This window comes from Tachysurus vachellii, chromosome 24 (assembly GCF_030014155.1).
Source record: "Tachysurus vachellii isolate PV-2020 chromosome 24, HZAU_Pvac_v1, whole genome shotgun sequence".
Classification (NCBI taxonomy): Eukaryota; Metazoa; Chordata; class Actinopteri; order Siluriformes; family Bagridae; genus Tachysurus; species Tachysurus vachellii.
Window position 1 is genome coordinate 5,109,278 of NC_083483.1, and position 13,678 is coordinate 5,122,955.

The 13,678-nt window shown below is 43.0% G+C and overlaps 1 protein-coding gene across 2 annotated transcripts in view; it reads right to left on the reverse strand.

The window, feature by feature from the left end:
* Nucleotides 1-1,577: 1,577 nt before the first annotated feature.
* Nucleotides 1,578-13,678, reverse strand: part of wu:fa56d06 (uncharacterized protein LOC795664 homolog) — a 12,953-nt gene continuing 852 nt past the window's right edge. The window contains exons 2-14 of one of the 2 annotated variants that reach the window (XM_060860434.1): nucleotides 13,151-13,297; nucleotides 12,893-13,054; nucleotides 12,665-12,790; nucleotides 12,233-12,478; nucleotides 11,819-12,064; nucleotides 11,388-11,633; nucleotides 10,956-11,201; nucleotides 10,543-10,788; nucleotides 6,480-6,575; nucleotides 6,289-6,384; nucleotides 6,111-6,212; nucleotides 3,219-3,263; nucleotides 1,578-1,752 (exon numbers count right to left, since the gene is read on the reverse strand). In XM_060860434.1, the coding sequence (XP_060716417.1) occupies nucleotides 3,259-3,263; nucleotides 6,111-6,212; nucleotides 6,289-6,384; nucleotides 6,480-6,575; nucleotides 10,543-10,788; nucleotides 10,956-11,201; nucleotides 11,388-11,633; nucleotides 11,819-12,064; nucleotides 12,233-12,478; nucleotides 12,665-12,790; nucleotides 12,893-13,054; nucleotides 13,151-13,297 (1,964 nt within the window). In that variant the 3' untranslated portion in view covers nucleotides 1,578-1,752; nucleotides 3,219-3,258. The remainder of the gene's footprint in view (nucleotides 1,753-3,218; nucleotides 3,264-6,110; nucleotides 6,213-6,288; nucleotides 6,385-6,479; nucleotides 6,576-10,542; nucleotides 10,789-10,955; nucleotides 11,202-11,387; nucleotides 11,634-11,818; nucleotides 12,065-12,232; nucleotides 12,479-12,664; nucleotides 12,791-12,892; nucleotides 13,055-13,150; nucleotides 13,298-13,678) is intronic. The other variant, XM_060860435.1, reaches the window with a different exon arrangement.

Below are 13,678 nucleotides of genomic sequence, written 5' to 3' on the forward strand. Positions count from 1 at the left end.
CTTTTTTACTCAGCTTTACCTTATGTTCTGATTGACTGCACTAAACATGTTTTAACAGGTCTGCTTAGACTATGTTTCTTCCCAGAGTTGTTCCCCTGTGTTTTTGCCTAGCCCTGGATCTGTTCCTGATTTCTAATTACGACTTTTCCTATTGTATTGTTTACTCTTTCTTTAATAAACTGCCCTACATGCATACTCATCTGTCTAAGTATTTATCTTGTGACAAGAAACAAATGATGAAATTATTAAATTAAAATTTATTTAGTAACATAGTATTTTCTGTCCTTGTGTGTGGCTTTTCTGGGTGTTTGAGACCAGTTCTGTTTTTCTTACATTTTTTTTGTTGGCAGCTTTAATAGAAATCTGCCAGTGTAATAATGTTACTTAATTTATCAAAACAAAATTCTTTTTGTCAGGGTTGGACCATTCTCTGTGGGAACAGCAGGGGGCATTCCTCGACATGGGGTTGTTACCTTTTGTGTCTTATGTGTTGCCCTGCCTTATCCTGATCCCGTTTCTGCATCCATACACTTGTTCCTTGTGTTCCTTTGATTGCTTCGCCTATTTATACTGGTTGTATATCACATTACAACAATACAACATTTATCAGACTGTATATTTATAATCACACCCTCCAGTGTCACCCACATGAGGATGAGGTTCCCATTTGAGTCTGGTTCCTTTAAAGGTTTCTTCCTTTCCATCCAATGGAGTTTTTCCTCACCACCACAGACACCTGAGTCACCTCAGACTTGCTCATTGGGGATAAATACAAACACATTTAAATATATCTAATGTTAATCTTGAATTTTTGTATTATATTAATCTTTATATTATTCTTTATAATAACCTTTTGTTCTATGTTTATGTTCTGTAAAGCTGCTTTGAGACTATATCAATGGTAAAAAAACGCTATACAAATAAATTTGAATTGTATTGAATTGTCTCATCTATATATTTGCTTTGTTCTCATCATTGTTTTTGTCACCAATGTCAGTGCCTCTTTTCTCCTTGTGTTTCTCCTTGTGTTTGTTTCTTGTGGATCCCAATAAAATCCCCAGTTTTGCTATCAACTCAGTTGGGAGGCCCCTGACACCTTTGTTGAATAAAGATGACATCCTTTGGACTATATTGTTTAGTCATTCTGTGTGGATGGAGTTGAGTGACAGTGTCCTGATGCAAATACATGCAGCCTTGTGTTGATTGTGAACAAAAACAATGTAATTTCATATGACCAAAGCAATGTTTTTAGTTCACAGATACATTTTTGATATTTCACAGTAGGGATAGAAAGAGAGCAGTCAGCTAAGCTGCTAGATCATCTATGTGAACCTTTTTGTTGAACTATTTGTTACCATTACTGCAGATGGGATGTAGTGTGAATGAGCTTTGCTGAATTAAACAGCACATTATAAGCTTCAAACTTACATGGAAAGTCTAAACTGTTACTTTACCGGCTTTTCTTCTCGCAGGTCTGTAAAGCAGTGATGCTGTGTATTGAAATTAAAATGAGTTTCATAGTTTGAGAGACACTTGTACTACATGTACTTGAGATAGCAAACAAAATAGAACCACAATTTGAAATGCTTAGTGTTATTTATTATTGAAAAACATTAATAGATTTTGAATTCATTTCAGAGAATTAGGCAAGTCAGTGGATGATTTTTTGATAGTTTTACTCTGAAAGAACTTTAACACTGTTAATATGAAGAAATTAATGCTGTTTTCAGGCCACAGTGTACTGTTGTCCATCTAGAGTATAAAACAGAAGCAAATTCCTATTAGTAGGAGTCGTATTAGTAGTATTAGTAGAAGTGGGAAGAGATGGAGGAAGAGAAGGAAGAAGATGGTAGAAAACGTGTGATGTGGTATGTGGTAGCCAAAAAGAGGGATGTACTGTAGTAGCCTAGTGGTTAAGGTGTTGTACTGCTGATCGGAAGGTCATGTGTTTGAAGCCGAGGGCCAACAAACTGTTACTGCTGGGGCCCTGATCAAGGCTCTTAACCCTTAATTACTCAGCTGTATAAATGAGAGAAATGTAAGTTGCCCCTGGAAAGGTGTCTTCCAAATGTTGTAAATATAAAAAGTATAAGTAGAGTAGTAGTAGTCACAGTAGTAATATTAAGAGTATAATTGAATAGAAACTAAGTAGTAATAGTAACAGTAGGTGTAGTTAATGGTAGTAGTAAGTAGTAATAGTAGAAGACTAACAGGTGTGATAGTTAACCTATGAATATAAGAAAGTACATTAGGGAAGTAAAGTAGGTAAGATTTATTTGTACATAAGTAAATAGTGTACTAAGTAAATTGGTTACTTAGCATATGAAAGAATTAACTGCAGAACTAAAAAATATAATCACTTCCTGTTGCTTTCAGAGGAGTTTAAATCCAAGCTCTACAAATCCCAGAAAGCCATTTCCATTTTCCAAAGCACAGTTTTGGTTCAAAGTTGAATTACACTCAACTGATAAGACCAGAACACAAAGAATCTGGTGTATGGGCTCTGTATTGGGTGGCCTAGTTGTTATCTTTTAAATTGTACTTGTAGGGTTCAATAAATGATTTATATTGATATAACTATTGGATATTTACAAGATAACTACAGCAAATCACCAGCACAGTGCAGTTGGAAGAAGATGAGCTGAGGAAGACATAGGAACTGCTGAACTGCTTAATACTGTGTTGAATGTGATATTAGTTACTTAGTTAGTTAGTTAGAAGTGCATGATAAAAACTTAAATATAGGATAAACTGAATAATTACTCATCTCCTAGAGTTTATAATAAATGTATAAATTTCACTGATAAATTTACCTGCATAAAATTAAACCCTTGAGATAAGCAATGCCTCCATTTACTCTCATCTCCTCTAATCTCTTCTTTAGTGTTTTTTTTTTACACATATATTATTGTCTTATTGATGTATTTCAGTGTAAGAAGAAACATGTGCAAATCTCATAGAATCTGAGTAGCTCAGAAATTCATAGTTACTTCACAGTTACTTAGGTCTGAATAGCAATGTATACAATTTCAGAAGGAATTCTAAATAACGAACACAATTAAACAAACTCTATGTCACATGGGTTTATTAAGCTATATGTTAAATGTTATCTAAAATATTTGTGACAAATTTGTCACTGAAATCAAATGAAAATATAGTGCAGTCAGGGAGCGAGTTGCTCTGGAGGACAATGGAGGATGGTACAACAAAGATCTTACCGATTCAGAACATCTTTAGCTTCATGAAAGGTCTGTCATTTTAGACTGAAAATATAACATTTGCCATTAATAATATCTCCATGGCAGATCAAACAGTCACAAACATTTTTTAAATATATTTTTTAAAAACTGCTCAAATGTCGCATTGTTTTATTTAAGTACAGTTTTATTCTGTAAAAGAAATGTCAAATTTATTCCTGTTTGTTACTGTAATGAGTCTGTCTGTGTTTCTGTCCTGTTTCTGTCTGCTGTCTTTTCCTGTGGTTAATTGTTTGCTCCGCCCACTCTTTGGTTTCCATGGACATTAATTGTACTCCTTCTCTCCTTCAGGTGTCTTGTCTTTGTCTCTAATTGGTTCTGCTCTGTGATTGGTTCTTGTCTGTTATTTATACTCTGTGTGTTCACTTCCCTTTTGTTGGTCGTTATTGCTTTGTGCTTGCATGTATGTTGTGGATGTTCCGGTCTCCTGTCTGCTCTGTATTCTGCTCTGTTTTGCCTGCCTGTTTGTTTGCTTGTTTGTATTACCTGTTTCTTGTTTTGGTTTAAGTAAAATCTAAAACTGCATTTGGATCCTCACTCGCCTTTGTCCAACCTCGTGTCAGAACGACCAACCACCTGGATCCAGCAGAGATTTTGTTCCGGTTATGTCAGGGGGATTCCCCACTGGAGGAATATGTAGAGGTGTTCTTGGTCTTGTCCAATCAGGTGGATTTTGAGAGGGCCCTCAAGGACCTGTTCCGGCATGGTTTGAAGGACGGGCTGCGCTACCTAGTGCCATTGGGCCGAGAGGTGGGGCCTTTCACGGACCTGGCCAACGTAGCGTTGCTCCTGGGCGGGTCCTCCCTAACCGTGCACAGGACAGAGTCGGACACCGGCCCTAAATATTTTTTGGGGGGGGGCTGTAGGCATCGGGGTCCGTGGGCTGCGGATCCAGGCCAGCCACGGATGCCCGAGGCCCCTACGGTACCTCGGCCCGACCCAAGCCTGTGTACGCCGGTGACCGAACCCGTCCACATGGGTGCCAGACCGGAGAGCTCGGACGAGGCAACCGGCTCGGGGAACCGGCTGATCGCCAAGCTGGCAGACACCCCGATGGTGCCGGTTCGGGCGGCCGGCATCCCTACGGCACCGGCTGGAGCACCTAAGGCACCTGAAGCATCTGAACCTGCCGACGCGCCTGAACCTGCCGACGCGCCTGAACCTGCCGACGCGCCTGAACCTGCCGAAGCGCCCGAACCTGCCGAAGCGCCCGAACCTGCCGAAGCGCCCGAACCTGCCGAGGCGCCCGGACCTGCCGAGGCGCCCGGACCTGCTGAGGCGCCCGGACCTGCTGAGGCGCCCGGACCTGCTGAGGCGCCCGAACCTGCTGAGGCGCCCGAACCTGCTGAAGCACATGAACCTGCTGAAGAACATGAACCTGTTGAGGCGCCCGAACCTGCCGAAGCGCCCGAACCTGCCGAAGCGCCCGAACCTGCCGAAGCGCCCGAACCCGCTGAGACACCGGGGCCGACCGGGTCAACGGAACCGACCGGGTCGACAGAACCAGCCGGACCGACCGGGTCGATGGGTCCGACCGGGTCAACCGAGCCAGCCGGACCGACCAGGTCAACGGAACCGACCGGGTCAACAGAACCAGCCAGGCCTACCAGGTCGACAGAACCAGCCGAACTGACCGGGTCATCAGAACCAGCCGGTCCTACCAGGTCAACAGAACCAGCCGAACCGACCGGATCGGTGGGTCCGACCAGGTCAACCGAGCCAGCCGGACCGACCGGGTCGACGGAACCGACCGGGTCGACGGAACCGACCGGGTCGACAGAACCAGCCGGACCGACCGGGTCGACAGAACCAGCCGGAACCGACCGGGTCGACAGAACCAGCCGGACCCGACCGGGTCGACAGAACCAGCCGGACCCGACCGGGTCGACAGAACCAGCCGGACCGACCGGGTCGACAGAACCAGCCGGACCGACCGGGTCGACAGAACCAGCCGGACCGACCGGGTCGACAGAACCAGCGATCCCCAGCTTTGTCTCCCTGTCTCTGTCTGTCTCTCCCTCTCCTGTCCATCTTGATAGGTTCAAAGCGCCTCCTGAACCACCCTGGTCTCCTGTACTGCTCTTTTCCCTGGCTCTGCCTGCGGAGCCGCCCTGGCCCCCTGCTCTGCCGGCTCCGCCCTGGCCCCCTGCTCTGCCGGCTCCGCCCTGGCCTCCTGCTCTGCCGGCTCCGCCCTGGCCTCCTTGCTCTGCCGGCTCCGCCCTGGCCTCCTTGCTCTGCTTACAAAGGTCCCTGTTTTATTTCCTATTTTACTCCAAACTTAGGCAAAGTGTAACTATACATTTTTGTTCCAATACTGAGGAACACAAATAGTGACCACAGTTATTATTAAACTATTGATGACACATAAGGAGCTGATTTACTGGATGATCCAACTAAATCTTTACATTATAAATACATTATATTTTACATGCATATCAAAGGATATATTAACTCTTACATCAAAAAAAATTACAAAACTAGTATAAGTTATAAAAAATATTTCAGCAGATTTAACTATCTCCTTTATTAACCTGTCAGATGGCATTTTTCAATATTGTAAATATTTAGTTAATAACTCAGAATATATCAATATATCGGGTTAAATAGACCGTGTAGTAGTGACTAAAGGGTAAAACACGGACTTCAGCCCTGTGACTATAGATGAACAGATAACTGGTGTCTCTTGTAGATTCCTTGACTTTCTTAGCCCTTCAACCTTTTTTCTATATCGCAGTTATTTACTATTTTGAAATCCTGGCTTATCTTTTGGAATCATCAATAACTAATCACTTACCTGTGATAACTAATCACTTATATGATAACTAATCACTTATAATTCTTACTTATACTTACTTTGCTTCACATAAGAAGGCCCCATGAATCGTCTATCTATTAAATTGACATGGATGAATTCCGCATCATGTCCAAACTCTTCAAAATCTGGAGAAATCTCCACTGGACACAATAATATAAGATAAGTCAAATACTGTAATAAGTGTTAAAGAGACAGGGGCTGCAATTCTCTGCTCACCTTCATTACTTCCTAGAGCTTGGAAACGATGTTGATCCATGACGTGTCGTCTTTGAGCTTGTGAATATTCAATGCCACGTTTGAATTCAGGAAACACTGATGAAGAAGAAAAAGATGATGATGATGAAATAGGACGTCCAGTTTTTAGCACACCTTGACATATTCATACAAAATAATTTGCCAGTACAAACCCTCGTTGGTTTCCATGTCCTGTACAGAGGTCATCTTTGTCCTCCGAAGATTCATCAAGCTCACAAGACTGAACTCAGTGCCTTGTTTGAACTCAACTACAAACCAAACCAATGGTATACATAATCAGACCAATTTGTCAGTTTTCTATTGCTTATTCATTCATCTTCTACCACTTATCCGAACTACCTCGGGTCATCTCAGGAGTCTATTGCTTATGATACACACAAATATAGACGATGGCCATTTTCATTTTCAATACGTTCCATTAGTGTGTCTGTATTTTGGTTCATGAGTGTCATATGAGTTCCAGAATTGGTGTCGGACTCCAACTCCCAGACTACAATGCGGCCTACTAACATAAGCTCAATGAACTATAACTCGTAGCCATCACGGACACCCTCATGTTTATGTTCACCCGTCTACAGCTTGCACTCGTCTGCATTGAAAACCTCAACCTGAAGACAACCAATAGATTAAGTGTCTTTTTTGAATTTATTCACGAGTTATATATCAAAAATTTGTCATGACCATTGAAGTTAAATCATAATTTATGTGATAAAGTCTTTTGTACTTGTATTTGCATCCATACTTGCCTACCTGACAGTGTGAAAGTATCCAGAAAGTTGCTTTTCTATGTTCACACAGTTTGTGTTTCTCCTACACTAGAGATAGTTGGGATAATATTACAGACAGTTTCTCCTGACAGTTGCAAAACATATTCTGATATTATGATAAACTTAAAACCTAGTCCTGTGGCATTGGCAGAAATATCGTATAATAATGGTTGAATGTTGACCTCATGCCGTAAAAAGATGGGTAAGATGTGTTTTTACTAGAAATATTAATATATCCAAAATTCTTCTTCTTCTTTCGGCTTTTCCCTTCAGGGGTCGCCACAGCGAATCATCTCTCTCCACCTATCCCTATCCTTTGCATCCTCAACACTTGCACCCACTAGCTTCATATCCTCATTAATTACATCCATATACCTCCTCTTTGGGCTTCCTCTTTGCCTCCTGCCTGGCAGCTCCATGTCCAACATTCTCCTACCAATATACTCACTCTCCCTCCTCTGAACATGTCCAAACCATCTTAATCTGCCCTCCCTAACTTTGTCCCCCAAACGTCCAACATGGGCTGTCCCTCTGATGTACTCGTTCCTAATCCTGTCCAAACTTGTCACTCCCAAAGAGAACCTCAACATCTTCAGCTCGGCTACCTCAAGCTCTGACTCCTGTCTCTTCTTCAGTGACACTGTCTCTAAACCATATAGCATGGCCAGTCTCACCACTGTCCTGTACACCTTCCCCTTGATTCTTGCTGATATTTTCCTATCACACAGAACTCCTGACACCTTTCTCCACCCACTCCAACCTGCCTGCACTCGCTTCTTTACTTCTTTCCCACTCTCTCCATTACTCTGGACTGTCGACCCGAAGTACTTAAACTCCTGTACCTTATTCACCTCTTCACCCTGTAACCTTACTGTTCCACTTCCCTCCCTTTCATTCACACACATATACTCAGTCTTACTACGACTGACTTTCATTCCTCTTCTCTCCAGCGCAAACCTCCACCTCTCCAGGTTTTCCTCCACCTGCTCCCTGCTCTCACTACAGATCACAATGTCATCTGCAAACATCATCGTTCAAGGAGACTCCTGTCTGACCTCCTCTGACAACTGGTCCATCACTATAGCAAACAGGAAGGGGCTCAGAGCCGATCCCTGATGCAGTCCCACCTCCACTGAAAACTCCTCTGTCTGACCTACAGCACACCTCACCACTGTCCTGCTCCTCTCATACATGTCCTGCACCACTCTGACATACTTCTCTGCTACTCCTGACTTCCTCATACAGTACCACAGCTCTTCTCTTGGCACCCTGTCATACGCTTTCTCTAAGTCTACAAACACACAGTGCAACTCCCTCTGACCATCCCTATACTTCTCCATCAACATTCTCAGAGCAAAAATTTCATCTGTTGTGCTCTTTCTGGGCATGAAGCCATACTGCTGCTCACAAATTTCCACCACCTTCCTTAACCTAGCTTCCACTACTCTTTCCCACAACTTCATTGTATGGCTCATCAACTTTATCCCCCTATAGTTGCTGCAACTCTGCACGTCACCCTTATTCTTAAAGATCGGCACTAACACACTCCTTCTCCATTCCTCAGGCATCCTCTCACTTTCTAATACCCTGTTGAACAAACTAGTTAAAAATTCCACTGCTGCCTCTCCTAGACACTTCCAGACTACCGGGATGTCGTCAGGACCAACTGCCTTTCCACTTTTCATCCTCTTCAAGGCCTTCCTGACTTCATCCTTTCTAATCTTATCTACTTCCTGTTCCACAGAGTTCACCCCTTCTACTCTTTTTTCCCTCTGATTTTCCTCATTCATCAGCTCCTCAAAGTATTCCTTCCATCTCCTCTGTACACTCTCCTCACTTGTGAGCACCCTTCCATCTCTATCCTTAATAATTCTAACTTGCTGCACATCCTTCCCATCTCGATCTCTCTGCCTAGCTAACCTGTACAAGTCCTTCTCTCCTTCTCTAGTGTCTAACCTAGTGTACAACTCATCATATGCCTTCTGCTTGGCCTTAGACACCTCCCTCTTCACTCTGCGCTGTAACTCCTTGTATTCCTGTCTATTCTCTTCAGTCCTGTCCATATCCCACTTCTTCTTGGCTAATCTCTTCCTCTGTATACTATCCTGAACTTCCTCATTCCACCACCAAGTCTTCTTATCTCCTTTCCTCCTACCAGATGACACACCCAGCACCTTTCTCCCTGTCTCCCTGATCACTTCTGCTGTAGTTTCCCAGTCATCCGGCAGCACTACCTGACCACCCAGAGCCTGCCTCAACTTCTGTCTAAAATCCTCACAACATTCCTCCTTTTTCAGCTTCCACCACTTAGTTTTCTTCTCTATCTTTGACCTCTTCCTCTTACAGACCATCAGAGTCATCCTACACACTACCATCCTATGCTGTCTGGCTACACTCTCTCCCACTACCACTTTACAGTCACTAATCTCTTTCAGATTGCCTCTTCTACAAAGGATGTAGTCTACCTGTGTTCTCCTACCTCCACTCTTGTAAGTCACTCTATGTTCCTCCCTCTTCTGAAAATAAGTGTTAACCACAGCCATGTCCATCCTCTTAGCAAAGTCTACTACCATCTGTCCTTCAAGGTTCCTTTCCTTAACTCCAAACTTGCCCATCACCTCCTCATCACCTGTGTTCCCCTCACCAACATGTCCATTAAAACCCGCTCCTATCACCACTCTCTCACCCTTGGGAATACTCTCCATCACCTCATCTAATTCACACCAGAATCTCTCTTTCTCCTCTAACTCACAACCTACCTGTGGGGCATAACCACTAACAACATTCAACATCACCCCTTCAATCTCTAACTTCAGACTCATCACCCTGTCTGACACTCTCTTCACCTCCAGAACATTCCTCACAAACTCCTCCTTCAGGACCACACCTACCCCATTTCTCTTACTATCCACACCATAATAAAACAGCTTGAATCCTGCTCCTATACTACGAGCCTTGCTACCCTTCCACTTGGTCTCCTGTACACACAGTATATCCACCTTCCTTCTCTCCATCATATCAGCCAGCTCTCTACCTTTCCCTGTCATAGTACCAACATTCAGAGTCCCTATTCTCAGTCCTACACTCTTACCTTTCCTCTTCTCTCTCTGTCTGTGCACTCTCCTCCCTCCTCTACTCCTTCGACCATAATATATCCAAAATTCTGAGAGTCAAATGTTTTTTTTTTTCAGAACAAATCATGCCATGGAAGGTTTGACTACTGAATTCAGGACAAACAGTCTGTACAGTCTGTTGTTATTTGATGTAACTGGTTTGGAAAAACCTTTTTGTGTGGCATTAAGAGATTTGCTGAGCTCCAAGGTTACCTAACTGTAGTCAGTGCCTTGTCTGAATCTTAAACCACTGGAGACCTAATAGTACAAAAATTAATTGGCACCATTATAATGAGTTCTGTGTTTTGCCCTGTATAGTTTATTTAACTACTTACATGGTTCTCCTCTCCTCTGCATCTCTGATAGCTGAGGCAACTGTTGCCCCGTTCTGATGTTCACCAGAGTAACACGAGAGTCCTGCGTGCCCTGTCTGAACTCAGCATTGGATACAGGATTGTAGGATTTGTGGGTGGCTTCCTGTTTGTTAATGTTGGATTTGTCCATGCTCCTCATCATGTGGGGGTTCCTGAGCTCCATCAAGGTTGGCTCAGTGTACTCCGTGCCTTGTCTGTACTGAGACACTGGAGAAAAATAGCAGAAGAAATCTCACCAAATCCATATGGTATTAAATAAACAAACCCACAACTGTTGGTTTTATTGCCAAGCTCAATTGGGTATATGTATGGTGCGATGAGTGATAGAATTGATATAGGATACTATCATATAAATGTCCGTGTGACTCACTTACATGGTTCTGCTCTTCTCTGCATCTCTGATAGCTGAGGCAGCCGTTGCCCTGTTCTGATGTTCACCAGAGTAACACGAGAGTCCTGCGTGCCCTGTCTGAACTCAGCATTGGATGCAGGATTGTAGGATTTGTGGGTGGCTTCCTGTTTGTTAATGTTGGATTTGTCCATGCTCCTCATCATGTGGGGGTTCCTGAGCTCCATCAAGGTTGGCTCAGTGTACTCCGTGCCTTGTCTGTACTGAGACACTGGAGAAAATATAGCAGTAAAAAGCTCATGAAATCCATATGGTATCAAATATACAAACACACAACTGTTGGGTTCATCGTCAAGCAGAATTGGGTATATGGATGGTGCGATGAGTGATAGAATTGATATAGGATGCTATCAGATTATTCTGAGTGTTCTAAGTGTTTTTTTACTGAAACACTTACATGGTTCTGCTCTTCTCTGCATCTCTGATAGCTGAGGCAGCCGTTGCCCTGTTCTGATGTTCACCAGAGTAACACGAGAGTCCTGCGTGCCCTGTCTGAACTCAGCATTGGATACAGGATTGTAGGATTTGTGGGTGGCTTCCTGTTTGTTAACGTTGGATTTGTCCATGCTCCTCATCATGTGGGGGTTCCTGAGCTCCATCAAGGTTGGCTCAGTGTACTCCGTGCCTTGTCTGTACTGAGACACTGGAGAAAAATAGCAGAAAAAACCTCACCAAATCCATATGGTGTCAAATATACAAACACACAACTGTTGGTTTTATTGCCAAGCTCAATTGGGTATATGGATGGTGCGATGAGTGATAGAATTGATATAGGATACTATCAGATTATTCTGAGTGTTCTAAGTGTTTTTTTACTGAAACACTTACATGGTTCTGCTCTTCTCTGCATCTCTGATAGCTGAGGCAGCCGTTGCCCTGTTCTGATGTTCACCAGAGTAACACGAGAGTCCTGCGTGCCCTGTCTGAACTCAGCATTGGATACAGGATTGTAGGATTTGTGGGTGGCTTCCTGTTTGTTAATGTTGGATTTGTCCATGCTCCTCATCATGTGGGGGTTCCTGAGCTCCATCAAGGTTGGCTCACTGTACTCCGTGCCTTGTCTGAACTGAGACACTGGAGAAAATATAGCAGTAAAAAGCTCATGAAATCCATATGGTATCAAATATACAAACACACAACTGTTGGGTTCATCGTCAAGCAGAATTGGGTATATGGATGGGGTGACAAGTGGTAGAATTGATATAGGATACTATCATATAAATGTCCATGTGACTCACTTACATGGTTCTGCTCTTCTCTGCATCTCTGATAGCTGAGGCAACCGTTGCCCTGTTCTGATGTTCACCAGAGTAACACGAGAGTCCTGCGTGCCCTGTCTGAACTCAGCATTGGATACAGGATTGTAGGATTTGTGGGTGGCTTCCTGTTTGTTAATGTTGGATTTGTCCATGCTCCTCATCATGTGGGGGTTCCTGAGCTCCATCAAGGTTGGCTCAGTGTACTCCGTGCCTTGTCTGTACTGAGACACTGGAGAAAATATAGCAGTAAAAAGCTCATGAAATCCATATGGTATCAAATATACAAACACACAACTGTTGGGTTCATCGTCAAGCAGAATTGGGTATATGGATGGGGTGACAAGTGGTAGAATTGATATAGGATTCTATCAGATTATTCTGAGTGTTCTAAGTGTTTTTTTACTGAAACACTTACATGGTTCTGCTCTTCTCTGCATTTCTGATAGCTGAGGCAACGGTTGCCCTGTTCTGATGTTCACCAGAGTAATACGAGAGTTCTGCGTGCCCTGTCTGAACTCAGCATTGGATACAGGATTGTAGACTGTAGTAAAAAAGAGTGTTTGTTAAAACTGATCATTTCTGTAAATTAAAAAAAAATTGATGAGCACCAACATATAACCGTCAACTCCATTGTCCAACTGACCGATGTATTCTTTTAGCAAGCCAGTGTTGAGATCCACCACAAGACGCTTAGATGGTTCGGTGTCTTGTCTGTGTTCCTCAATGGGAGCAACTTTCTGTTTCATATCAGCTTGCATCTTTACTTTATGCACTGGAGCAAGAACAACTTCCCACTGAGGTTCAGCTAAAATGGTCAAAAAAAAATTCTTTACATGAGTATTTATATCTAGTAGTGTAAAAGATGAAATGTGTGAAACCTGTTGAGGTTTAAAACACTTACACTTTTTTTTGTCCTGTCCTGGGTGTTTAGCAGGTACAGAATTCCCCATGTATTCTTGCCCATCTTGTACAAGTTGTGGAGCTCCTAGGACCCATCCACCATTTTGGATACGAAGATCATTATATTGCAAAGGTCTGGCATGAAAGCCTACAGTACATACACAGAGGGAGTAATATTTGACAACATTAGTATATGTTTAGCAATAACACTTGCTGATTTCCTCTGAAAATAACATAGCTTATAATTTTCCACGTGGAAATGAGTACAAGATCACTCTAAACACTGTCCTGGGTGGAACCTTGGTGGAGTTGTTATTCATTCAAATGTTTTAGTGCCACAGCAGTGAGCTCATAGCTCTATAGTCCCTGGTTTAGTCCTGAGCTTGGGTTAATGACTGAGTCACGTTTCATAGGTTCTATCTGTGTCCATGGATTTCCTTCAGGTTTTCCAGTTTCAGATGTATTTGCAGATGTTGGTTTTCCAGTTTCCCCCAAAATAGGTAAGTGTATTACTCTATATTGATCATAT